Source organism: Abramis brama (genome assembly GCF_963993115.1).
Source record: "Abramis brama genome assembly, chromosome: 21".
Lineage (NCBI taxonomy): Eukaryota > Metazoa > Chordata > Actinopteri > Cypriniformes > Leuciscidae > Abramis > Abramis brama.
In genome coordinates, this window is record NC_139983.1 from 22,708,351 (window position 1) to 22,736,331 (window position 27,981).

The window sequence follows — 27,981 nt, forward strand, 5'->3', positions numbered from 1 at the left end:
TTTGTGGAAGAATGGAAAATGAACTAGGTTTAAATTGGTAAGAAAAGCTTTTATTTAAATTGGTAACAGATAATTAATGAAAACTAATTAATCAAAACTTGCACTGGTTTAGCTTTCAGCCATCTTGTCCAGGGCCAGTAGTGGTGCCAGTATTCGGTTCTTATTTGTCTCCACAATGTGTCCGTTGAGGATCATTTCATCAAGTATAATGTGTACTTTATCTAAATTGAACATGATCTGATTTTCCATTAAGGAATGGAACGCTCATAAACATGCATCATTAAAGACACAATGGACCCTTTTCACATTTCAGGGGTTCTCAAAAGCGAAAGTCATAGTTGGTTAAAGTTCTATCGTGGTGAACGGGAGACAACATCAGATATCATTTTTGTATTCCCATTTGCTCCAATAGCACAAGTGATGCTTTCCAAAAGAAGGAAAAATACACAGTGATTCAGCAGTCAGAAGCTGCTGATGAAAATATTAAAAACTTTACTAGAATTGTGTGGATGATAACTGTGGTAATTATGCATTACAGTCTGTGAAAAGAGTCCATGACAAATAATATATTGCCAGCAAAAAAAGCAATCATAGCCAAGTTTGGTCAATAATACCTAATATGTCATTTTTACCAGTAAAGGATACATCCAGCTCACTCTGTCAAGAGAAGAAAACATCCGTTAATCAGTTCATCTTTTCTCAGGAAAATTGTAATAGGCTTATATCAAAAATATCAGTACTTACCACACGACTGAAATACTTGTCTAACACCTCTACAAAGTTGTGCACAAGCTCATAGATTGACAGTTCATTCTGTGGGAAAGAGGGCCAAGGACTGTAAATAACACTTTAAAAAGCTTTAAAGAAATTTATTTTACCAATAGTATGAATAACTAACCTCATGTTCAGTGATGCCAACAACAATGAAAAGAGCTGCATACTGACGATAGACCAGTTTGTAGTCCTTATACTCCACAAATGAACACTGAGGAAAAAGAAAATTATTTCAACAGCTAATTTTAATTCAAGGGTCAAGTTTGAAGATTTGAATTGCCAGTTTACAAAAGTAAAAAAACTCAAGACCACAGACTGAACACCTGATATATGTAAATCATATGTGTAGATGCAAAGATATGTTTCGTATAGTAATGCTTTGTATAACATAAACAGTAAGTTTCTGTCCTTTATATCACTAGAATTATCCTGAGGGTCAGTGATATTCATAAAATTCTGCACCGCAGACAATGGCTATTATACCATGTTGTGTGGTCGTCTACCATTAAATTAAGAGTAAAAGGGAAGCATGACTGACCTCTTCCTTCCTCCGGGCGAGACATCCCCTAACCATGTCAGCTTCAAGAGCTGCTCTCTTCCCAAGCTCCACTTGTTCATAATACTTAGATAGACGAGTCTGCCCCTGTTTGTTGACCATAAGTAGGAACTTGATCATAGTAATTCAGAAGAGTGGCCACCTCTAGAAAGGAGACATTACGTCATTAGCAAACAACATGCCACGGGAGGGCAACAAATTAGCAGTTTTTTTAATAATAAGTTATTTGTAAAACGATAAATATATTACATCACATTATTTACGGTATAACCGATAGTTTTTACCAACATACCACAGTTGCCAGAATTATTGTTACTACTGTAAATTGATGGCGGATTGCTTTTGCTGATGTACGTCAACATGGCAGCGTACACGTCACGAGGGAGTGACCTGCTCCATGCTTTTTTTTGTTAGTGTACATCATTTGAATATTTCTCAAAGTTGCTTATTTATTATTATTTTTGCGAAGACTTTCAAATAGTTTTAATTAGTAAAATCGTGTGCACCTTATATTATGAAAATAAAATGGGGGAAAAAAATCTCATGAGAAGCTATTTGATATTTTATTTCACTCTTTCCCGACTTTATAGCTATTTTCATTTCCACATTTTATATGAAAAAAAAATTATCAAAGATGTTATCTGTAAGCTGATAAATAAATTACATAAATGTATTTATGGTAACCAACAGTTTTCACTAAAATACCATAGTTAGCACAATTGTTGTTACTGCTGTAATATAAATTGGTTAATATCTATACTGTCTATGGTTAATATGCATTGCTTGACAGAGCCGTTAGGAGGACCCCCAAGATCCCATTGGCTCAAATTACTTTTAATAGGTACTCTCTTTGGTGCCTGATTACAATTCCTACAAAAAAAATGTTATGATAAAAAAGCTGTTTTAACTATATGGTATAATGCCCATTAATGTCTGTATTAGATAGCTTATGTACTAACATAGCATACAGATACAGATTAGCCTGATAACTTAGTTTATGCACGCAGTTGCACTTACCCTACATACATCTATTCACAATCATCTTTAATGTAATTACTTCTTCAGTTAAGTGTTAAATGTAAAAATATTTCAATTAGAAAAAGAACAATGTAATGTTCAATTATTCACTTAATATGCTATTATTATTAATAATTATTTATGAATTAACAGTTTAATCAAGTAAAAAAAAAAAAATAATAATACGTCCAAATTGTTTTATTATGCACTATATAGTAAGCTATACATATTTTAAATTATTATCGTTCTTATGTACTTAATCTAGTAAGCTATACATATTTTAAATTATTATCGTTCTTATGTACTTATGACCCGATTTCGCGGAAGGACCTGGGGCATGTTCAAGTTCAAAACGGTGCGCAACGTTTTGCTACGGTTTCCGGGTTGAACGTCATGTTTCCTGGAAACGGCGTGCACCGGTGTGCAACGGGGTTTGAGATACGTTTTCTCTTGTTTGGTGGGTGTGTCAGAACTAAAGTCCAATCAGCAGCAACATGTATATAAAGCACGTGGTATTAAAGTGAACTCGCAAAATGGGTTCAAGGAAAGTAATTTACAAATTTGTTTGATGCAGCTCCACTGTCTATGTGCAGCTCGGTATACACAACAACTGAGGATATTAGAAGACATGTTTGTCGAAAGTTTTACTGTAAAAAATATAGGATATCAACATAATGATGTAGTTGTTTATATTTTTAGCTTCATTGCAAGTATAGAAATAAACAATGGTAAATAAGTGTTTTTCCTAAAAATGAGAAAGAAAATACAGGGTATTAAAACAGTATGAACTACAAATAAAGTCAGTATGTGAGGCTAAATAGATGTGTTTTAGTCTGAATTAGGTGTGTGCTTCCATTTCAGTTTCAACAATCCCTTCACTCGATTGGGATGTTCTCTTTTGTTCTGGGCGGCAAGTGCAGTTAGCCTACTGTAACATCGGGCATATTTTGTAGTATTAAACACATATTTATACCGACTTCATCAGGCTCCGAAAATTCTTCACAAAGAACACAAAGAATGGCCTTCTCAGCTGCCATAGTTGCAACTCTTGCGTCATCAGAACAGTGTGTTCAACCATAGAGTGTTCAACGCATCACCGTTTCTGTTTAAAAAACGTTGTGCAACGTTTTGTCGGGGCTGATTTTGCCCTGATTTGTCAAGACACTGGTCATGTGATGTCAACATGGCAGCGTCCATGAGGGGGCGACCTGCTCCATGTAGAAAAAAAAGTTTTGTTTTCATGTTAGTGTACATCATTTTAATAAGTTGCAGTTTATTTTTGTGGGTAAAAAAAATCTTTAAAAGGGGAAAAAAATGTTTAAAATTAGCCAAACCAAGTGCAAAAAAAAAAAAGAAATTCAAAAGTGAAAATAAAAACTAATTATATCAACTGAAGCTATTTGATATTTTACTTAACTCTGCCCGACTATATGTATAGCTATTTTTCAACGCCACATTTATTTTTATAGTATACTGTCAGTCAGGTACAGAGCCTGTCATTGTACAGCGCTGTCTACGCATGCGCAGTATCCGCACGTCAGTCTGTATTCGGATGACTCGAGACAGCGCAGGGTTGGGTGAACGCGTCCCATCATGCAGCGCGCGCGCCAGTCCTCCCACTCACTCACCCCGCAGTAGGAGACTCACATCCAGGGATCGGACTAATGGCGGCCGGCAAATCCGTGCGCTGACACGAAATCTACAACAGTCGCTCAGGTGCCAGCCTATTTCGTGGGGGGGCAGGGCGACGTCGCATCGCTACACGAACGGTAAAGAAGGGCGGGTTGAGGGGAAACAATCGGCGACTTCTAGCAGGACTTTCCTATTTTTAAACATGGATGAACAGCCCGGCGGAGGAGGAGGAGGAGGAATGGCCTCCCAGAGACAGCAGCAGCCCGCACCGCAGCAGGGCAACAACAGCATTAATCCCCAGATCGCCAGCGCTGGAGGAGCGCCTATGGTTCAACAACAGCAAGACGAGATGCCCAGGCCCCAGCAGTACACTATCCCGGGGATTTTACACTACATCCAGCACGAATGGGCCCGTTTCGAGATGGAAAGGGCGCATTGGGAAGTGGAGAGGGCCGAACTCCAGGTACAGACCCGTGGATTTGCTGACACACTAGTTAGTAACTCCAAGTGGGGACATTGATCGCCATCAAATCGGCTGCTTTAATTAAAGACTTAACGTTGATTTAGTAAGCAATTTACTACAGATCTCGCGAGCTTCCTGGCCGCCTCCATTTGCACTAAACGGGAACAGTTACATTACAATGCATAAATCTGTTTGCACTCTAAGTATGCGAGACGGAAAATTTAGTACGCTCGTATTTTAATACAGTGATCTAGTATTTCGCGTCGCTCACTCGCTTGTAGTGTGAATGGGCTAAGCTAAGCTAACATGACATCGTTGTATTAGCGATATTACTTGACACCCGGTACAATCGAGTCAGATTATCTTACCCAAGAACACAGGAGCAGATTTAAAAGTCGTTGTTGTGGATTTATCTCGTCACGAGAAAGCATCTGTCAGTGAAAGCCAGCAGACTTTGTCAACTATTCTCTTGTTCTGCCATTTTGTTTTGGTCAATATGGCGTCCGTATGGGTTGCTTCTTTTATTGATCCATCCTACTACCGTTTACATTCACACCCTGCTGGTTTTTCTAACACACCATATCTGTTCTTTTGAAACAATAAGAAGTAAATGTCGCCGTTTATTTCTTATTCTTCCTGAGAATTCACGTAATAGTCCTCAGATGTTAGGCAGAATGACAGCGACAGTCACCTATTGCGTTTACTGTATGAAAAAAGGTGCATTGGAAGTGAATGGTGACCGAGACTGCGAGTTACTTACATTATGACTAACATCTCCATTTATATTACATAAAAGAAAGTAAGTTATACACGTTTGAAAAAACATGAGGGTAAGATAATGACATAATGTTCAGTTTTGGATGAACTATCCCTTTAAGAATGCTATGAGCAGATAGTCTTTCAAGTTTTGTGCCCCATCTGATTATAACAAACTTATTTCTGATGAATCTTTCACATTATTTACTCACTCTGGTGTTTATCCAAACCTGTATGACTGACTTGACATGCAACACAAAAACAGATGTTCACATAAATAACAGGCCCAGCCTGATTTTATTTTGCAAGTGTTTTGGGTGTACAACACATACTATTTGACCAGTTTTGTGTTTACAAGTTGTTTTTGACGGACATAAGTTACCTTTAAATGTTTAGTTCGCCCAAATATGAAAATTCTGTCATTGATTTCTCACCCTCATGTCGTTCTGAATCCAAACCCGCAAGACTTCTATTCATCTTCAGAACACAAATGAAAATATATTAAATCTGAGAGATTTCTGTCTCTCCATTGACAGCTACGTAACTCAAACTTTGTTTGACATTTCAAAAAGTTAATAAAGTGACTGTAAAACCAATCCATTTGAATTGAGTAGTTTAGTACACATTTTCTGGAGAGACACAATCACTTTATATTGTGAACAGACTTAATTTAAGCTTTTATTCACATATAAACATTTATCAATGCACATCAGTTATGGTAAATGGAAGCTCAAGCATGTCAAGAACCAATGCGGTTCATTCTCGTGTGTTACGCAGCTCGTTTGAGCTTCAGCAAGAGGTTTGTTCTCGCACATCAAGCAGGTTCGGTTGAGCTTCTGTTTATGTTCGCTGATCAATGTTAAATGTGAATAAAAACCTAAATTAAATCTGTTCATCATATAAAGCGATTGTGTCTCTTCAGAAAATTTGGACTAAACCGCTCAATTCATATGGATTAGTTTTACGATCTCTATATGAACTTTTGGAAGCGTAAAAGTGGTAGTTTCGTAGCTGTCTATGGGGAGTACAGAACTGGCTCAGATTTTATCAAAAAGAAGATGTTCCCAAGATGAACGAAAGTCTTGCGGGTTTGGAACAACATGAGGGTGAGTAAGAGAATTTTCATTTTTGGGTGAACTTCATTTTTGCAATATAGGATTTTGTTCTTAAAGGGATAATTCACCCAAAAAGCAAAATTGTCATAATTTACTCAACTTCTTGTCGTTCCAAACCTGTATATCTTTCTTTCTTCTATGGAACATAAAATAAGATATTTTTTTAAATGTCTCAAGTGTTTGTTTTTTGTTTGGTTTGAAAGTGATTGTGAGTGAGCTGTGCTTCATACATCACTACACTTTGACAATAGATAATTGACTTTTTTGCCTGCGACATTTCACTTAAAATGAGTTTATGTGACTGCATACTAAGTCATACAAGTTTAAAATTACATGAGGGTGAGTAAATGATGATAGAAAGTTCATTTTTGGGTGAACTTATCTCTCACCTTAAGTGTGTCATTATTGCTAAATTTCCCAGCCACCCATATTTTCAGCCTACTAGAGATGAGGGTGGCAGTTTGGCTTTTGTGAATGAGGAAAGGAGTTGGAAGGTCTGTGGCAGGACGTTGCGTTATGTAAACATAGTCAGTCTTCCCTTGGGTGGCTGAGGAGTTTTCACCACCCCTGTACAGACTTGTTCAGTGACATACTTTCAGCATGACTCCCTCCTCAAACCTAATGGGCACTTTTCATTATTCAGAGGAAGTCAGCTTGTACTCTCCCACACTCATACCAATCCAGGTCTTCTCAGAAAAGGGGTTGGTCTTGTTTATCAGCTCTGCATTCCATGATTCAGATGTTCACTTGCCACCCAGTCATCATTGATAACACCACAAACGAAATAATGCTGCAAGTTAAACTGTATCAAATCATGTTGCCAGTTATGAACTTTTTGATTCTCTAGCCTTGCATGCAGATTTCATTATCTAGTGCTGCTCTTCCATGCATTTGGCATCTTGTGTATGTATAGGAGATCTGGCTAACGTCATCGTAATGGACAGTGGTTCAGTCTTCCTTTGATACTGTCTGGATCTAATTGATGTGAAACTCCTCCTGTCAGTTTGCCGGGCCTCGTAGGCATAGCTGCTAGCAGAGATGTCCTGAGCAGTCACATCAGGAATAGGCCTGAATAGAGTTATCTGGGTTAGCTCAGGGTTTGTAGGTCATGGCAGCACCATCTTCAGAGTTGTGGCTCATTGCAACTCTCCAGCCATCAGATATTGTTAGTGCAGGTTTTATATTTATCATTGAATTGAGATTCAAGTTCTAACTGAAATCATTATGATTACTAAACAGCCATTGGTCACGACATAATTATTCAGTTACAGGTAATCAACCACATTTTTAGCTTTTATTCAGCAGTTTAATTATTAACCAATGTTGTTTTATTATTATTTATATGCTTTAGTATAATGTTTTGAATTGGCTTTTATTAAATATTTTATCTTTTTAGTTTGTTTTGGAATTTTGCGATGTGCTTTTGCCATTAGCTTTTGTTTTTTAGTATTAATATTTACCTTTAATTTTTATTTTTTTTTACTTTTTAGAACAGTTTAAACATATTTTATTTTGAATTAGCCAGCAAAATTTCTAGTAACACAAATCAGCAAAACAACTAAGTTTGTCATCTGATATTTCATTTCAGCCTTATTTCAATTAATGAAAATGATTTTTAGCTAATAGTTGTAGTTTCAGTTTACAATAACAACATTGGAAGAAACAAGTCATTAATATCAAATATCTTACATTTTAGTCAAAAATTAGCCAGTTAGTTTGTATATTTCTTCTGTACCAACAAATATGATAAAATATAGTAAAATCTTTCACTTTTCACCGCTCACACACTCTGGTATGAAATTTCATGAACACAGACAAATGGCGTAAAAAAAAGGAGGTGTGACATCCCATAGCTTAACTTTAACCAGTCAGATTTGATAACCATAGCTAAATCTTATGTAATTGTTTATGATGAATGTTGTAACTTTTGGAATTGGCATATTGTAGTGGCATCCAGTTTTAATGAAGCATTTTTGTAAACATAATTATGCGTTCTTAAAACCCCTTTCATGCTGTTTATTTATTTAAATATAAAGCTCTGCTTTAAATGTGCTATTCAGTCAGGTTTATATGCACATTTTACTTATATAAACATTGTGCCATTACATTTCCAGTATGTTTCCATTGTACTATTATTAAACCTATAGGGTCCCCTCATTCAGCTGTTTTTCTCCCACAGCAGGCAGAGTATTTTTAGTGTCTGTGTTGAGTTCACACAGCTGAAATGCTGTTCTGCCCAACTTAAATCTGGTAGGTGACAGAGATTTCCAGCAAGCATCAGAGAGCTGTGAGCAGCCAGCTGTTCATGACCATATGTGTGCTAGCCATCCTCACACTTTGCTGACACGAGCAACGCTGATTTAATACAACAGTGTTCCTTAGTATTACCTGCACTTCGCACTGCTTAAGAAGTGACAGTGAAACTGATTTACCAAAAAATGTAGGTCTAGTCAAGTTAGTTCAGGAGTAATAGATTGCGTGCATGCTGTTGATGTTTCCTTGTAACTTAAACACTTAGTAAGGTGAATTTCTAATGACCTAATGTTCTACTTATATAGACTCAGCTCATTAATATTTAGATCTTAATGCATGTATCCCATTTCAGAGATGAACCAAGGTAGTAATCTGATCGCTTCAAGCTGCTTGTTTGTTTGTTGGAGAACTCTTGTGTGATGAACTTGCACTTTACCAGAATATGATTAACTAGATACGGTGGGAATCTTTTAAGATGTTAACTTTCAGAGAAATTGTGTATGATATGGGCCGTTTTGGAGGGATGGATGGGGAAGTTTTGAGGAAGCCATTTTAGAGTTGAAATGAATATCCACTCATTTACCAGTCTTGTTATGTGAAAGATGTTTTTTTTTTTTTCAGAATCAATTTTAATTCATATTAAATTGCTTTATTTTAGTCCTTGCTTATAGACAAGGCGGAGGAAAGTTACCTTGAGTCTTTTATTTCAGCAGAGGGCAGGGCTCGACAATAAGGGCTGCCCGATGGCCGAGATATATCTAACTGCAGAACCACACGTCACAGCATTCTGAGGACAACAGCACCAGGCCAACAGGGTCAGAGCTGAAGTTAAGGTGGTGCTTATGATCACATGACCCGCCCAAACCACAAGACTGCTGTGACGTATAGTTCTGCGGATTCTGCATTTGGCTATTATTGTGATGGCCCGGGGCCAGCATGAACGTCGCTCGACAGTTGACACAACTGTCACTTGCCCGATCGGGCCAGTGCTGTATCAAGAAAGTTTTATCATTTGCATGTGTTTTTAAGCCTTGCCAAATTAAATATTCAAGCGCAAGAAGACGTGAAAGAGAACTCGATTCATTATCGTGATAAGTATTGTGTGCGCACATCCGAAGCGTGCGCCCAGAAAGCTGCTTCTCCGACAGCGTGTGAATGTGAATGCTCTCTTTCACGTCTTCTTGCGCATGAACGGACATATTCACGCAAAATTAAATCAAAAACTGACGGCTAGTAGTTTTTGGTGTCACAATGGGTCAAAAACAATGAAGACTAGGTCAGGGCTCCACATTAACGTTTGTCCGGGACAAGTGAAAGAGAATTTTACTTGCCCAACCGGACAAGTAGCCTGATTAAAACGTCAATAACTAAAAAAACAAAATGTCAGAATGATTCTGATTTTATTTCATTTAGTTTAAGTGGTGATTGATAGTTGATAATAATATATAAAGACGGTTAACAAGGTTGCGCTGTCGAGGCTCTCGAGGAGAAATCAAAACAAATGAGCACAGCACACAAATAAACTCAGTTAACATACTGTGGTAAAAATTCTAAATTTGGAGTTTTTATATTTATGCCATATTATACAGTTAAGTTACAGTTCGGACAAGCAACTTTTTTACTCTGACAAGTGAATGACCGATTTACTTGTCTGAAGGAGCCCTGTTGGTATTTTTTACTTATTTATTACTTTTTTGTGGTGGGGCCAGTGAATTTTGTCAGGGCAAGTAAAAAATTTAACCACTGACCTGACATCATTAAAAATGCAAACAAAAATCACAATACATAGCAGTATCGAATCGCAGTACTTGTAGAATTGCAATTCTTAAGTCACAATACATATATTGGCACGCATCAAGACTTTCCCGGTCAGCTCTGTTGGACTGCTGCGAAATGCTATGACCATGTTTGTCATATATTTTTGGATATTTTAATCGTTTTGCAAATTAAGCTAAATGTGAGTCCTTGATTAACAAAAAGAGGAAGCAAGAACCAAAGAGTACAAATAGTGACCATTTACTCAGTCCCTGAATTTGACCATTATGTCTATGCTGCAGATTTTTTGCTCTCACTTAGAAGTCTGATTATACTAGGCTATAACTTGCTTACACACTGAGTAATGAGCCTTGCCCTTGTCAGAGGATTTTGAATTAGACAATAAGTGAATAAATGTGCAGTAACAGCAGTGTTAGCAAAGCCTTTTTCAAAGAGTTTTTTATTTGTTGTGTTCATATATTCCAGCTGGCTTCCTGAGATTGTACTTTTAGTCAGTAAGTATGTATTAAATTGATCAGAAGTGACAGTGACACAATGTTACAAAAGATTTCTATTTCAAATAAATGCTGTTCTTTTGTACTTTCTATTCATCAAAAAATCATGAAAAAAAAAAAAAAATTAGCAGCACAACTGTTTTCAACATTTTATTATTATCAGTGTTTCTTGAACAGTAAATCAGCGTATTAGAATGTTTTCTGAAGGATCATATGACACTGAAGACTGGAGTAATGAAAATTCAACTTCGCCACCACAGGAATAGATCTATTAAAATAGAAAATAGTGTTAAATCAGACTGCAACGTAATAGCACAAATTTGAATTGGTTTCCTGACTATTCCCATGTCTGCCATTGGTTGGACAAACCAATCAGACAGTGTTGCCATGTGGGGATGCTCAAAGCCATGTTGTCATAGCACTACATAGTTTACATTCTTTGGGTCAACTTGCTATTTAGTGGCCTTTTAGGTGACGTCTTCCTCCAGTACAGTTTATTTCGGAGTAATTAAAAAAAAAATCCAGTAGTCGAGCAGCTTTCATAAGAGCGTCAGTTTTTATCGCCCCATTCTATTAAAGATGGCACATTATTCCTGTCTTTGGGAAAAATCTTCATTTGCTTGTAATATTCTTTGCTGTTAGCTATCTAATCTAGCAACTGTATGGTGGAATGTGTCATGCGTCGGTGAGGGCTATTCTTGCCCCGTGCGCTGCAGCTTGCTCCTTTGTAAGGGTCTAGTTTTGGCTAGTGATCTCACTATGTTTCCCCCGGACTGCCTGTGAGGCGTCTCAATGGAGTGACCTCACACATTGATTCCAGCGCTGTGAACATGGGGGTGGATTGTGAAAGCACACTTCTGCCTGACGTGTGGACTGTTCTTCTTAAGAACTTTATCACCTCATGCAGTAATACCATAGTTACTGAGTTATACATGTTGTATTTTGATCTGTGTATGAGCCTGTAGTTCAGAGATGTGGGGTCGTACACATGGTGTGGGTTTTTCGCAGGCCTCTGTGTGTCAGTCTCGTTCCAAAATGTCCATAGTCTGAAGACATGTACAGACAGCTGTCTTGTGTGAAAGCTCCATCCAAGAGTGTAAAAGCTTTCAGCGCCCAGCCTGTTCTCTCTCACATCTTGCTTAGGATAGTTTTATTGGTTGAGTAATGTGTTTGTGAAAATTAACATGTTTAATTGTGCCCCGAACTGTATTTAAATTCCACCACAATGAAGGTTAGTGCCATTGGAACAATTCAAGTTATTTTCATGTTATAGCAAGCCAATGGCAGATAGGCCTACATCTCTGATATTAACATTCTATATTAATGTCTAAATAAAAAAATAACTGAATTTAAATACTACACTTGAATTTAGTGAATTTAGACATCATAGTGAAATTGGCCAGTCATTTAATTCAATTACATTTTTAATTGATTGACAGCCCTAGTTATGTAAGTTCCTATATTTCTTGTCGTCACATCACGATTGGAGCTTTTTCTGAATTCTGTTTAATGATTTATTACAAATTTATATAAACGTTAACAATTTAATCACGCTTTTAAAATGTAAACAAATAAAAATATAACAATTAATTTACAACAATGTTTTTGTCAAAGAAGATGCTGAACAACAGAACTGTATAAATTTAATACATGGGTAAAAAAATATCTTGGTTTTGTGATTTTCTTTAGAAATAATATTATTATTATTACTTTGAGAAGTACATTTTAGGTTACAGTACTGATATATTTCTGTCACAATTTCTTTTATTTTGACGGTTTGTCATGAAGATTTTTTTTGTTTCAGTCTGTATTTGACAGTAGTTTTTCTCAAATTAAACTTGAAGCTTGTGAAGTGACTCTCAAAGCAGCTCTAGAGATGAAGTTCATGTGTTCATGTCCTCGTATATCGAGACGACAGGCGCTGAAAACACCACGAGCGTCACATACAGTTGTGGTCAGAATTATTGGCACCCCTGTTAAATATGATCAAGGATGGCTGTAAAAATAAATCTGCATTGTTTATCCTTTTGATCTTTCATTCAAAAAATTCACAAAACTCTAGCCTTTCATTGAAGTAAAAGAATTGAAAGTGGGAGGAAAATCACATTATGAACTAAATGTTTTTCTCCAAAACACGTTGGCCACAATAATTGGTACCCCTAGAATTTTTTTTATGAGTAAAATATCTCTGAAGTATATTTTCATGAATATTTACATTTGTTTTATCACACCAGGGTGACTAAACATGAAATTGTCTAGCTATGATTTATAAATATGAGGAAACTCAAAGGCCAAATTCCCTTAATCATCCATCACAATGAGTAATATGTGCAGCAAAAGATTGTTGAGCTTCACAAAATAGAAAGTGGCTGTAAGAAAATAGCTAAAGCATTGAAAATCCCCATTTCCACCATCAGGGCAAAAATTAAGAAGTTATAATCAACTAAAGATGTTATGAATCTGCCAGGAAGAGGACGTGTGTCTATATTGTCTTAATGCACGGTGAGGAGGAGAGTTTGAGTGGCCAAAGACTCTCCAAGGATCCCAGATAGAGAATTGCAGAGATTAGTTGAGCCTTGGGGTCAAAAAGCCAAAAAATAAATCAAACAACCCATACATCACCACATGTTGTTTGGGAGGGTTTCAAGAAAAATCCTCCTCGCTCATCCAGAAACAAACTCCAGCATATTCAGTTGTCAGACATGACTGGACCTTCAAATGGGGTGAGGTTCTATGGTCAGATGAAACTAAACAAAAAAAGTGCTTTTTGGCAGCAAACCCACCAGATGGGATAACGGGGATAAAAAGTACCCCATGCCCACGGTTAAATATACTGCTGGATCCTTAATGTTGTGGGCCTATTTTTTTGCTGGAGGTCCTTGACTTCTTGTTCAGATACATGGTATCATGGATTCTAGCAAATACCAACAGATAAAAAATCAACCTGATGGCCTCTGCTAGAAATATTATAATGGGCCGTGGTTGGATCTTCCATCAGGACAACAATCCAAAACAAACATCAAAATCAACACAAAAATGTGTCACTGAGCACAAAAGGAAGCTTCAGCCGTGACCATCCCAGTCCCTCACCTAAACCCTATAGAAGATGAGTGAGCTGAACTGAAGAGAAGAAGCACTAACATGGATCTGGGAATCTGAAGGATCTGGAGAGATTCTGTATGGAGGAATGGTCTCTGGTCTCTGATCTCTTGTCAGGTGTTCTCCAAACTTATCAGGCATTCTAGGAGAAAACTCAGAGCTGTTATCTTCGCAAAAGGAGGTTGCAAAAAGGCAATAATTAATAAAAGGGTGCCAATAATTATGGCCAACGTGTTTTGGAGAAAAACATTTATTTCATAATGTGATTTATCCCCCCCCCCCCCCCCCAGTTTCAAATCATTTACTTAAATTAAAGGGAGTTTTATAAAAAAAAAAATAATAATAATTGAATGAAAGATCAAAAGGATTAACAATGCAGATTTATTTTTACAATCATCTTTGATCATATTTACCAGGGGTGCCAATAATTCTGACCACAACTGTGAGTTTGTGTATCAGACGAAACCATCTTTCACACGCAGAGACACGCAGAAATCACTTATTAGCGACATGCACTTGACTGGCTGTTGTTGCGTTTATTTCTGCTGTGACAGGCTGAAATTATTAAATGCTAGGTTTCTTTTTGTCATCATGCAGTTTAGGAAAATATTTCTCATCGAATTGTAAATGACAAGCCCACCTTCCCTGTTTCTATGAAAATTGCACAGGATGTCCTCTAGTTTACCTGCCAAACAAACAAGGTTGTCCTGAGAGCCTGCAAGATCTCTTTTTCTCCAGGAAGGTTGAGGGTTTTGGTTGTCTATAAATACCCCCTCCCTTTGCCTCCTCTCATTCACTTCCTGGCCTTTTACAGGGGTCAAGTTGCACAGCTGCTCTCATTTGCTAATGTTAACCTGCTCCGTAGAGCTCTGTTCCTCTGGGCAGTCGCCTGCCAGTGACCATGTGTTGGTTCCTCTTTAGAAAATAAGAGATCTATGCTTTTTATTGGCGGCGGGGAGGTTACTAGAGATCACCAGAGATTACCCAGGGTATCTCACATCCAATCAAACATAAGTCTGGGTTCAATTCAGACTGATTTGCCAATCGTTTTCAGAAAAGAACTGCACCATTCAAATAATTCGCTCACAAATACATGTTTTGCTAAATGTTCCTTTTTGTATGATGTCACTTAGGACATCGCTATTTATTAGTCTATATGTATATTGTTTCAGTGCCAAGGCTTTCTTGCTCATTACATACAATTCACATAAAATAGGTTAAAATATATAAACACTGGTTTAACCTGTCACATGTCTTCATGACCTGCTTTTGTCTTCCAGGCCCGAATAGCGTTCCTCCAAGGAGAAAGAAAGGGTCAAGAAAATTTAAAGAATGACCTTGTTAGAAGAATAAAAATGTTAGAATATGCATTAAAGCAAGAAAGGTTTGTAATGTTTTTTTGTTTTGTTTTTTACATTGCATTTTTTTTAAACACTTTACAATAACGTTTCATTTGTTAACATTAATGTTTTAACTAACATGAACTAACCATGAGCAATATATTTGTTAATGTATTTGTAATCTGTAATCTTTAACGTTAGTTGATAAAAATCCAGCTGTTCTTTGTTTGTTCATGTTACTTTACAGTGCATTAACTAATATTAACAAATACAACTTTTAATTTTAATAATGTATTAGTAAATGTTGAAATTAACATTAACAAATATTAATAAATACTGTAGAAGAGCATTTCATTGTTAGTTCATGTTAACTAATGAAACCTTATTAAAAAGTGTTACCATTATTTTTATTATTTTTAATGTATTATTTCTTGATCCTTTTTAAATGTAATGATAAAAAAGTAATGTCATTTGTAAATGTATTCATAAAAATAATTTTTTTTTTGTATTTTAACAAAAATTATTTCTTCCATTACCAGAGCAAAATACCATAAATTAAAATATGGGACAGAACTAAATCAAGGTGAAGTAAAAATGCCTAGCTTTGAATCAGGTAAGAGGATTCAACCTACTTTTGAAAATGTGTATATACACTACTTTTCAAAAGTACTTCCCCTAAATTTTTGAATGCTACTGTGAATGTCTGTGAATAGATTTTGTTCAAGGTTCACTGATGTGTTCTTTGTTGTTGTTGTTTCTTTGTTTCTTAAAGAAGATACCAAAGAAACAGAGGTCTCTGCTATACCTCAGAACAGCCAGTTAACGTGGAAACAGGGCAGGCAACTCCTCAGACAGTAAGTTAGCCTTGAGTCATTATGTTTTTGTGAATGACACTTCCTCTGTGGGTGTGACAGTGTTAGTCCTGCTAAGAAAGTTCATGGACTATTTATATCACCTGAATGTCTGAGCTGTGTTCTGAATCTCTTTACACATCTGTCTTTTCAAGATATCTTCAGGAAGTAGGTTATACGGACACAATACTGGACGTTCGGTCGCAGAGAGTTCGGTCGTTACTGGGGCTGTCCGGCTCAGAGCAAAACGGTTCTGTGGAAACCAAGAACCTAGAGCAAATTCTCAATGGAGGAGAGTCTCCAGCCAAAAGAAAGGGACAAGATATGAAAAGGTACAGATTTTTCTTGATTTATTTGGTCCGATTCAACTGGAAGATTAATATAAACCGTTAAAAGACAAATTAAAACATTTCTCATGATGCTTTTGGTTCAACAGGAATCCAGAGGTTCTGGAGACATTTAATTTTTTAGAAAATGCTGACGATAGTGATGAAGAGGAATATGAAGAGGGTGACATAATGGAGGACGTGCCTGACAGGAGCGATAAACGCAGAATAAAAAAACATAAAATTAAGGTGTGCAACAGCTTTAGTGGTAATTGGCATGAATGATACAATGATCTCAAACTAATCTTCCTCAGTATAGATTGTCTATGTAATATAGCCTATAACTTGACTACTTTTCCAGGTAGGAAATGAAGGTTTGGCTTCTGACTTGCCGGATGACCCCGACACAGAGGAGGCACTGAAGGAGTTTGACTTCTTGGTGAATGCAGAGGATGGAGAAGGTGCCGGGGAGGCTCGGAGTTCAGGAGACGGCACAGAGTGGGGTAAAATAATACTCGCCAAACTCTTTTTGGTATCCCATGAAATGTTAGGCAGAATTTCCACACAGCTCTTTTCCATAAAGTGAAAGTGAATGGTGATTTATACTGAAACAATCCAAAATGGACATAAAGGCCCTGTTTACACCTGGTATTAAGATGCATTTTGGTCGATCGGATCATAAGTGGATGACACTAAATACAGGTGTACACTTTCAACCACTTCCAGAGGTAGTCGAAAATGCATTTGACTAGATAGCTTTCATAGTGTGAACACTCATGTGGTCAAATGCATTCAAAAAGTCACAAAAGGCCGTCTGCTCTCCATCTACTGACTAATGCATAAACATTATGGGACGCGCTAGCCAGATGGGATTTAAACTTTGTCGGCTAAAAATGAAAAACGTACCATGCACAATGTTCTCTCACCATTTCTGATCGTAAAACTAATCCTAATGAATTAATCAGGTTAGTCCAAATTTTCTGAAGAGACACTCACTTCATATTATGATTTTTTTTTTTCTATGTCCATTAAAGCGCAAGAAGACGTGAATAGTGTGAGAAGTTCACAAAACTTCTCACACTATTCATTTGAATTCTCTTTTGCATCTTCATGCACTTGAATACTTAAATTGGCAAGGCTTAAAAACATGTGCAAATGATAAACTTTCGTGATGCAGCAGATCAGACAAGTGACAGTTGCGTCAACTGTCCAGAGTGACTTTTACGTTGGCCCCGGGCCATCACAATAAAAACTGCAGAATCCACAGAACCATGCGTCACAGCAGTGCCAGGCCAGCAGTCTCACACCGGTGTTGGGGTGGAGCTTATAGCGTCATTAAGGGTAGGTTTAGTGGTTAGGGCGGGGTACGTGATCGTCAGGACCACCCTAACTTCAGGTCTGATCCTGTTGGCCTGGTGCTGTTGTCCTCAGACTGCTGTGACGTGTGGTTCTGCAGTTAGATATATCTCAGCCATCTCTGTACACGTTTAGGCACGTAGCCGAAGCCCAAGTGCTTATCGGCGTTCAGCTCTGACTTGGAGCGCACACACAGAAAGACACCTGGGGAACAGTAGGCTTAATGCACTTTTTAATAACATTGTTTAAAGGGGTAGTTGATTATGATTTCACTTTAACTTTAGTTAGTGTGTAATGTTGCTGTTTGAGCATAAACAACATCTGCAAAGTTACAACGCTCAAAGTTCAAAGCAAAGGGAGATATTTTCTTTTACAGAAATTGCTTTTTAAGGACTACTACAAACGGCTGGTAGGGACTAAAATTAGCTTCTTCACGGGTTAGTGACATCACCAACCCTAAAATGTACATAAACCCCTCCCCTGGGAACGCGTTTTATAGATTATCATGGCAGAATATGCTAATCAATGACTAGAAGATAACTAACTAAAAGGCTACAAGTTTTTGAAATATTCAGTGTGTGTCTGTGTGAGGTATTCGGAGCTGCTAACACACACAAGCTCTTGAAGCTCCGTCCTCTGTGCCGGGAGCAGCAGCTTATTTGCATTTAAAGGGACACACAAAAACTGTGTGTTTTTGCTCAATTTTAACATGCTATAAAAAATATCTGTGGGGTATTTTGAGCTAACTTCACTTACACACTCTGGGGACATAAGAGACTTGTGAAAAGGGAATTATAGGACCCCTTTAATATCAAACACGTCCCACAGTTTAGAAACAATAGACTGCATTTTACAATACTCACTTTTTTGGCTGATTTGGATGTTAAGTTTGGGCATTTAGAGAGGAGCAAAAGTGCACCACTGTGAAGGAAAGAAAAGTGCTCTGGACGGAATGCTGCAGCAGCACAATAATCGTTTTACCTCGATTAACTTGTTTTCATAATCGTTGGAAGCCTAAACCAAACAATTAATCACACAGCCCTAATATGGGTCCAGAAGACTAGAAATGTAGAGCAAGAGAGATGGTACTTCATTAGTAAAAATCACCATCCACTTTTAAAATATGGAGATGAGCTGCTCTGAAATACTGCATGTAGTTTTATTTTATTTTTATACAAAGAAATGATAAATAATTAAATGTTTTGTGTGAACATGTGCATGCGTGTCTTTTGTATGTGCTTTGTGGCACACGCTGGCCCTGCGGTGGAATCTTAATTAGGCCCGTTGCTGCATCAGCATTCCTGACAGCTTCCAACACAAGAGATTCTCTCACTGCTCCGACCAGAGCCAGCTGGGTCAAACACATCAGCCCATTACACCCGTCCCACACCCTTCTGCTTTCTTTATCTCTGCCTCTTTCTGTCTTACTCTCTTCTGTCTTTTCTGACCCACTTCTTAACTAAAGATTATGTAAATGTAACCATAAATAGGACATGTATTTTTGGTAAAGAAGTATAAGTGTGTGTGTGTGTGTCACCCTGAAATGAAGACATTTATTACCATAAATGTGGTACGTTATTATTTTATTATTTCTGACTTGCATAAAAAATGAATTGCATAAAAAATTTGTTTGTGGTTGGACTGGTAATGATCTTTGGCAGGGCAAATAAAAATTAGACGCACTGTAGCTATTGTGTTTTTTAAAGAATATCAGAATACATTATATATATATATATATATATATATATATATATATATATATATATATATATATGTATATATGTATGTGTGTGTGTGTATATAATATTCTGAAAATGAAAAAAAAAATATAAGAATTATATTGTTTGTTTAATGCAAAATGTATAAATTAAAAAAGAAAGCTTGATTGAACTAAAAACAGTCTGTGCTTGCAAAGACATTATGGCTTTATAAGTTTAGTCATTTTGCTTCCATATTTGTTGTAAGGTGAGATGTATTTCTATTATAGAAATACAGTATAGAAAATGTCCTGTTACATAAAAAAAACCTTTTGAATGCAGATCTAAGTGTAAGAGGAGAGTAAAATAAAGTGTGTGTGTGCAAAGAAGAGAATAAGTTACTTTGGCTATTTACTTGTTTACCCTGAAACTTACCTCAGTTTTTGAAAGCGAATATTGAGGTTATCCATTTACTTCTTCGTAACATACCCAGTATGTCACATAACCTGCTTTTTGGAATACCGTCCTGAGGTACCAGAGGCTGGTGTCAAATTAAAGCTAAAATTTTCATTGATCCAACCCGTATTATTCACTCTACTTTGTTTAATTTTGTGTTATAATACATTAATATTGTGTTATATACCACAGAGTTGTTCTGGTGTTGAACTGCTGGTGTATGTTTGTAAAACAGTCTATAGCTTAAGCTCCAAGGTGTGGCACCTTGTTTACTGGGCCCTTCTCTTTCCTATTCTTAGCTGAGCCTCTGCCATTCACGCCTGCTGGGGGCAAGTCCTTTATCATGGGCTCTGATGACATGTTGGAAAGTGTGCTGGGCCTGGGAGACCTCGCAGATCTGACTGTGTCCAATGATGAGGCTGAATACAGCTATGATGTAAGTATGTCACAGACTGCTCCTCTATTCTATTCTGGCATTAATAAATTATAGCCTCTACTTAAAAAAAAAAAAAAAAACCCAAAGTCTTTTCCCTGCTCAATTTTTAAATGCAGTCTGTATTGTGTTAACCGTCAGTTAACAGTTATATAAAACCAGCCCGTCATGTTTACTCAAATGTCATGTACTATATTAGTTTCATTCTTGATAAAGGTTACTTGTCCACGCTGGTGTGGTTTGCTGTGTGCTCAAATAGGACAACTATCCTAATGCCTTGCAGTCAGTCGACCTGCAATTTTCAGGTTTCATTTCACAGTTGTTAAAATGCCTCTGCAACGGCCCCTCCCCCACCCTCTATTTTTAGTTGCCAGCCAATAAGGATGCATTCAGGAAGACATGGAATCCCAAATATACCCTGCGAAGCCACTTTGATGGAGTGCGGGCCCTGGCCTTCCATCCTGTGGAACCGGTGTTGGTCACAGTCTCAGAAGACCACACCCTCAAACTGTGGAACCTCCAGAAGACCGTTCCTGCCAAAAAGTGAGTTCTCACTGTGGCTTTTCAAGGAAAGGGATGTCCTGGGATTAGGCATGCGACAGTATAACATTTTCATGCTGCGATAATTGCTGAAGCTTTTATCACGGTATACGGTATTATCGCGGTATAAAAAATAAGCTGCAAGAAAAGTACAAACTTTTTTTCTTATAACAGAAAGAACTACATTAAAACAATACACAAAATATAAAGTAAACAAATGTTTCAAACAGATGCAAAAGAATTATAAAGACCAATAGGTAACAATTTAAAATAAGGTCTTATTAAAGTTAGTTAATGCATTAACTAACATTAACAATAAGCAATAGCTACATTTGTTACATAAGTGTATTTTTTAACTAACTTTTTCAAAGTAATAATTCTTTGATAACGTTAGTTTAAAGAATTTACAACTGCTAATTGTTAGTTCATGTTAGCTCAGGTTTTGTTGAAACTAACATTAACTAAGATTAATAAAATGCATTAGAAGTATTTTTCATTGTCAGTTTAACTAATATTAACTAATGAACCTTATTGTAAAGTGTTACCGAATAATAGTAAAGAATCAGAACATTTTCGATCTATATCTAGGGCATGTTGTAGTCCATGTTAAAATGTTTAAGTCTTTAAGTATTTGGTGTTGTGATAAACACCATTGAGAATACAAATCTGAATGGCTGTTTGAAACATTTAAATACTGTTCAGAAACAGAAAGTAGCGCAGCAGCTTTGTTTACGCCAGGTTATTGGTGTATCTGCTGCATTTCGGCTGTTCCGTCAACGCCATCTGCTGACGAGAGAGTGAATGTGCATTTTCATTCAGTGTGTCTCCTTCACTCTTTCCGCCATGCCACTCATGCGTGTTAGTGTTGTTTACATCAGAGTGTGCACGTCTCTGACGTCTCTTGTACATTTTAACCGGTTGATGAAAAAGTGTTCTAAAAATCTATTGGTAATAAATAATTATTCACGGCATTTTGAAGTGCCTACGATAACCATAACATGCATGCTTATTATCGTGATAGGTCGTATTACCGTATATTGGCACATGTCTACTTGGGATTGGTTTTGATCTTAAAAATGATTCCTCAAGGAGCACGTTGATTTTTATCATGTTGTGTTTTCCCATTAATGTTCTGAACAAACCGTTAACATTTTTTATCTTGCTTTGCAGAAGTGCCTCTTTTGATGTGGAGCCCATATACACATTTAGAGGACATGTGTAAGTATTGATTTCATGACATTGACTTCAATTGTAGGGTCAAAGATTTGTGACAGTATGGATGATTCTGTGTATTTAGTGTTCCCCTGACCTCTGCCAAGCCCATTCATGAGATGGTGGCGTGATTCATTACTAATTCTCCACAACATGAGCATAGTGAAGTTAGCTATTCAAAGGTGCATTCAGTACAATTTTGTTTACATTTCTCTTGCCCTTATTTGTCCCAGTGCTCTTCTACTCTATACTGACACCTACTGGTGTGGATGCTTGTTAATTTCTGACATTTGTGTGTTTTTTGCCGTCGTACCACCACATCAATAAAAAGGACATTTTTGGATTCAGTCCCAATGATTTTTCATGTGTTGTTGGTGGAACACAGCTGGCTGCTGCATTACATTATGTTGTCTGTTGTCAGCGGTTGAGTGAGTGCTTGAAGTCCCTGCATTTGTCCTCATTATGGTTAGTAATATTAGTAGTTGGTCAGTTGGATGACAGGGCTGGTAATGTGATGTAAACAAAAAATGACTGAGTGCACCCTAAAAGATACAGTAAGTGACTTCTGAGAAACTTTTTTTTATATATTTGAAATCAACCAAAGCAATCACAGCCCTCCCTTTATTGCTCCGCCCCCAAAGTGTACAAACATGCAATGCGAGGATGTCTCTTCATCATAGCTGAAGTGAAGCAAAATAATGTTTCGCGAAAAATAAAGCAAAGATGACGAACAACTGACAAGGAAGGAAAACAAAGGAACATACAGTACACAAGAGTTTATACAAGCAAGTGTCCATTTTTAGTCACCAGCAGGGAGCAGCACACCAGCTCCAGACCAAAACTGTCCTGTTAATATAGCTAACATTACAATAACAGCATATCTTGGTTTTGTGAAGCACGGTAAAAGCAATGTTACTCATGTATGATACAGAAACAACGCAACCTTGCCATCTGTTTTCAGGCCAAGTCTCTCCAGTGTTTAAATATTAACGCGGGTCCCTTGCCTGATCATAACCCTTCTTTTTGACATTCCTCTGACCTTTTCTCTTTTGTAATGTCTCTAAGCCATCTCTCTTTCTACAGTCTTTCTACAAATTTCCCTCTTGCTCACTCTCTCTACTCCCCCATCATGAGTGTATACGCTTTCAACAACTTTTCTCAGAATTCGCTTACTTCACCTTTAAACCCATGTCATGAAGCTCTTCTTTACAATTGTCTCCTCAGTCTTTGCTGTCGTTTGGAACTGGATAGTGAGTGTCTCAAGTGAGGGTGAATGAAATTTACACTGAGATCTCTGTCCTGTCCTTGAATGCGGAATAGGCTGTATTACGCCTATATATATTAAATGCTCATAATGGTTTTGTGTCCCCCCCACCCCACGTATATTATACTATATAAAATTAAACTACTAGTCGACTAGACAAATCTGTAGTCGGGGTAAGCCCTATAATAATCCCACTGGCTGTGTACTTGAATCTATGCAACTACATGGCCCAAAGTAAGTATTTGGAAGAAAAATTGGCAACATTTAAGTGAGTGTCATTGCATTAGGCACAAAATCCAAATCAGAGATGCTTTTCTCAGAAATAGTCATTTTGCTCTTGCTTTTAACCAGTTGGTCTCAAGGTGGTTTTTAGTGGGTGTGAGAAGTCAGTTCCCACAGTTCCACTAATGTTTGACAACCACAAAATGTTTTGTTCATGTTGAACAATAATGTTTATTATATTTAAGACTAAAGACTTTAAAAACCTAAAAAGAGTACTTGAGCTGTCTTTTTTTTTAATTAATATAAATCTTATTATAACATTAATTAACTTTATTATATTAAAGAAAAATATATTATATTATTAAATAACTTGTACTTGTGCTATTTTCCTAAAAATAAATTAATATTACAAATAAATATTACTAAAATACCACATGGTTTGATGTTTTTGACTTGAAAAGCATTGACATTTTTACAATCTGAAGTGCATCTAATCACTTTTTAGGGCCCCCTGTATCAACAATGATGTAAACAGCTGAATCCACCCATTAGATATCAAACCCTCTGAACCTGTTGTTTCTGTTTCTGCAGTGGGCCTGTGCTCTCATTGGCTGTGACCTCGAGTGGTGAGCAGTGTTTTAGTGGTGGAATCGATTCAACAATACAGTGGTGGAACATCCCCAGCTCTAACGTAGACCCTTATGACACATATGGTGAGAAGATGGTTTCCTTTTGATAGAACTTAAAAGCAAGAAACCTGCCTGATCGCCAGTATCTTCTCTATGTGTGGCTCAGATATGTACTCTGTTTTCACTCAGAGCCCAGCGTGTTGGCTGGCACGTTGTTGGGTCACAGTGACGGAGTGTGGGGATTGGCTTACAGTGGAATCAAAAACCGGCTGCTCTCCTGTTCAGCTGATGGGACGATCAAGCTGTGGAACCCTCAGGAGAAGTCCCCATGTCTCAGCACCTTTAACTCTGACAGAGGTGAGCGCAATGCGTCTTCTATGTGGCGTTCAATAACTGATTGAAGGGTTGGCAACTAATTTTCTTCGTTTCCTGTCTTTCAGATCATGGGGTTCCCACGTCGATTGATTTTAACGGGTGTGATCCAGCTCATATGGTGGCGTCCTATAACACGGGAGATGCTGTCGTTTACGATCTGGAGACATCACAGCCCGTCATGGTGTTCGCCGCACAGGGAGAGAGTGGTACATTCTTCATATATGTTCTTAACAAAACAAAGTACACTTGTGTAGATATGATATAATGTGTATATATAGTTCAGTCATTCAATTAATTAAGTGTGAGAATTGGATTTGTGGTGTTTACTTTCTTCTGCTTTGTTGTAGCGATTCCTTTTGGGAATCACATTAATAAAGTAGTCACCCACCCCACCCTGCCAATCACAGTCACCGCTCACGAGGATAGACACATCAAATTCTTTGATAATAAATCAGGTCAGTGTGTTTTGTATTATTGTAAAATACCCTAATATGTACACTACTGTTCAAAAGTTTGGGTTCTCAGCAAGGCTGCATTATTTGATCAAAAATACAGTGAAAAATGTAATCATGTGATTTTATAATAACTTTTCTGTTATTAATTTTAATATGTAACTTATTCCTGTGATGACAAAGCTGAATTTTCAGCATCATTCTTCCAGTCTTCAGTGTCACATGTCATATGCTGATTTGGTGCTCTAGAAACATTTTTTAATATTATCAGTTAAAAACAGTATTGCTTAATATTTTTGTGGGAACCATGATCCATTTTTTTTTTCAGGATTCTTTGAATAGAACGTTCAAAAGAACAGCATTTATTTGAAATGGAAAGCTTTTGTAACATTATAGACTTTTGATCAATTTAGTGCATCTTGGCTAAATGAAAATATCCTTACCTCAAATATTTGTTTGAATTATTATTGTTACTATTATTATATTAATATATGATGCAACCATGTGCTTTTTTATATTCTTATTTAGTTTATTTAGTTATTTAAAAATCTGTCTGTTATTCATCCACCTTCCTTCTGTCTGTCTTTTTAAGGTAAAGCCATCCATGCAATGGTGGCTCACTTGGATGCTGTTACTAGTCTGGCTATTGATCCAAATGGCATCTACTTGATGTCAGGAAGTAAGTGTTGTTTTTTCTTCAGCTCACGGTTTCAACGCTGCCCTTTCACTTGCTCACTTTTCCTTCTACTTTACCATTTATGTAATGACTACATCATAATATTTGTTGGTAATATTTTGTCACTCTTAAAGATATAGCTCACGCTCACATCATTGCAAGCACTTGTCACAAGGAGATCTTTAGCAGAATGTCCAAGCTGCTCTTTTCCATACGATGAAACTTTCATTGTATGAAAGAACACAAGTCATGGAGGTCTAGCAAAAATGACAGAATTTAAGTTTTGTGCTGAACTATCTCTTTAAGTATAAACTTAATGCCTCTTCTTCATCTAACACAGGTCACGATAGTTCCATCCGCTTGTGGAACCTGGACAGTAAGACGTGTGTACAGGAGGTTACCGCTCACAGGAAGAAGTCGGACGAGGCCATATACGACGTTGCCTTCCACCCATCTAAGGCATACATAGGAAGTGCTGGAGCCGATGCCCTGGCCAAAGTGTTTGTATAAAAGCACGTCTGAATTAACGCATACGTAAAGACCGAGTGAAAGAAAGGACTGCTTCACTGCCTTGTGTAACAAGAGTAGCATTTCTCACACTACATTGAAGTGGCTTCCACCTTCGCTGTCAGACTCACACCATACACAAAATACCAGGTGCCAAGAGGGGGACGTGCCGTTTTTTGCGATGCCAGTGTGGAGTGCTCAATCAGTTTTAATCTTCTTTTTGTTTCCTCGAAAAAAGAAAAAAAGTAACTGTAATTTACTGTAAGTCAAAGCTGGAGTGAAACCAGTGTTTGTAGCCTATCGACTGGTTTTGAACTGAGCTGATAATGTGTCCTGTAGGTATGTTTCAGTGACCATGGAGTGGTTATCATGTTCATCCATCAGTAGATTGTCACCGACCATCATCCGGGCACCAGAGGAACTGATTCCCGCCCTGCCGAGCCATAAACCAGACCCTAATCTCAGTCGCCCTCCTCACCCTAATGTAGCGTGCAAACAAATACAGTTAAACTCGGTCAACCTTCATACCTTTAGCGTTTGTCTCATTTCTTTGTGTAAAAAAAGTATAGTTTTTATAATCAATTTTATATAAATAAAGACTGTCATAAAACCGCTGAAAAATCACATTTTTTAAAGGGACTATAATCCCACTCAAGCCCTCCATTTTACGCGGTGGTCCTTCATGAAGGTCTTGTGTCTCGGGATGGAAGCCCTGGATGAGTGCTCTCTTTACGCAAACTACATTGCTTTAACGTTGTTTTATCATCACATAACGGAGAGACTGTACGCTAGTAGAGGCACAGCGCGTGGTGCCCCGAGAGCTTTTAGGAATCTACAAATAAACTGCAGCATCCTGTCACTATGTGATGTTTCTGTACACCTTACTGTAAAATGAGTTTAAGTATCACAGGTTAGAGATCCGAACGTTATTGGCTTATTTATTTTCAGTTTGTGTGGATAGTCTTATCCTTCGATGGTAAGTAAAAGATTGGGCTGTTGCTAACCAAACGGAACAGGTAATCCGATAGGAAATTAACGTTTATAGGTTCATATAAAAGCTTTTTAAACATACAGTTTCGTAGTTTGCTGGAACCTGGGTTTAAATTCACCTCAAAACTTTTTCAAGTCGGGAGAAAAAAAATAATGTCATAATCTCACCCTCATGTCCTTACAAACCTTGTATGACTTTGTTTCTTCTGTGGACATAAAAGCTATTTTGAGAAATGTCTCAGTGTTGTCGTTTTTTTTCCCCTCATCATATAAATCGATGATCACTAAAACAGGTCCAGATAGCTCCTGTTGTTCCGCATAAGAAAACTTCAAATGTGTTTGAAAAGACACGAGGATGAGTAAAAAAATGACAAAATTTTTATTTTTTTGGGAGTGGAATAGCTTGCATTTATACAATTTTTTTGGTTTGGTCGTTCTTCCCCAATCTGTTCAACGATTTTAAAGAAAACAATGCAGTTTATGGTGTAACAAAAGACCTTTTGTTTGTGTAATGCATGATTAATACTACAATAAAGTATTTTTTCTAGTCTTCCAAAAGTTCCGATCAGTTTGATGAGTTTTGTAAGGTTTTTGATTTACTACGAATCAACAGATTTTAAAGATTGTACCACATAGCAAAACAACTGTTGAAAAGTAATGTATATAAAATGTCTATAATAAATATTAAATGGTGTATCTGTATATGCAACATGCCCCTTG

The 27,981-nt window shown here is 37.2% G+C and overlaps 2 protein-coding genes across 4 annotated transcripts; one reads left to right on the top strand and one right to left on the bottom strand.

The window, feature by feature from the left end:
• Nucleotides 1–28: 28 nt before the first annotated feature.
• On the bottom strand, nucleotides 29–4,952 carry ap4s1 (adaptor related protein complex 4 subunit sigma 1). 2 transcript variants are annotated; one of them, XM_084097225.1, is made up of 6 exons: nucleotides 4,811–4,952; nucleotides 1,313–1,474; nucleotides 899–985; nucleotides 745–813; nucleotides 646–657; nucleotides 29–237 (listed from the first exon to the last, which is right to left on the bottom strand). In XM_084097225.1, the coding sequence occupies exons 2-6, from the start codon at nucleotides 1,448–1,450 to the stop codon at nucleotides 109–111; spliced, it is 435 nt and encodes a 144-aa protein (XP_083953351.1). In that variant the 5' UTR covers nucleotides 1,451–1,474; nucleotides 4,811–4,952; the 3' UTR covers nucleotides 29–108. The 2 variants fall into 2 exon arrangements, with proteins under 2 accessions (XP_083953351.1, XP_083953352.1); XM_084097226.1 differs by lacking the exon at nucleotides 4,811–4,952 and adding an exon at nucleotides 1,623–1,699.
• On the top strand, nucleotides 1,800–27,970 carry strn3 (striatin, calmodulin binding protein 3). Of its 2 annotated transcripts, none has more exons than XM_084097222.1 (16): nucleotides 1,800–4,442; nucleotides 15,216–15,319; nucleotides 15,815–15,888; nucleotides 16,048–16,129; nucleotides 16,282–16,458; nucleotides 16,563–16,701; nucleotides 16,814–16,955; nucleotides 20,261–20,397; nucleotides 20,762–20,937; nucleotides 22,105–22,152; nucleotides 24,224–24,345; nucleotides 24,451–24,618; nucleotides 24,702–24,842; nucleotides 24,984–25,091; nucleotides 25,681–25,767; nucleotides 26,105–27,970. In XM_084097222.1, exons 1-16 carry the CDS (start codon nucleotides 3,867–3,869, stop codon nucleotides 26,272–26,274), a joined length of 2,451 nt encoding a protein of 816 aa, XP_083953348.1. In that variant the 5' UTR covers nucleotides 1,800–3,866; the 3' UTR covers nucleotides 26,275–27,970. The 2 variants fall into 2 exon arrangements, with proteins under 2 accessions (XP_083953348.1, XP_083953349.1); XM_084097223.1 differs by having other exon boundaries at nucleotides 16,051–16,129.
• Nucleotides 27,971–27,981: the final 11 nt, after the last annotated feature.

Coding starts and splice junctions, on each gene's coding strand:
- strn3 (XM_084097222.1), top strand. CDS start 3,867: ATGCGCAGTATCCGCACGTCAGTCTGTATTCGGATGACTCGAGACAGC. Junction 20,398..20,761: donor AGGCTGAATACAGCTATGAT/GTAAGTATGTCA, acceptor CTCTATTTTTAG/TTGCCAGCCAATAAGGATGC. Junction 25,768..26,104: donor CATCTACTTGATGTCAGGAA/GTAAGTGTTGTT, acceptor CATCTAACACAG/GTCACGATAGTTCCATCCGC.
- ap4s1 (XM_084097225.1), bottom strand. CDS start 1,450: ATGATCAAGTTCCTACTTATGGTCAACAAACAGGGGCAGACTCGTCTA. Junction 986..1,312: donor TCGCCCGGAGGAAGGAAGAG/GTCAGTCATGCT, acceptor CTTTTTCCTCAG/TGTTCATTTGTGGAGTATAA. Junction 814..898: donor TTGGCATCACTGAACATGAG/GTTAGTTATTCA, acceptor TCTTTCCCACAG/AATGAACTGTCAATCTATGA.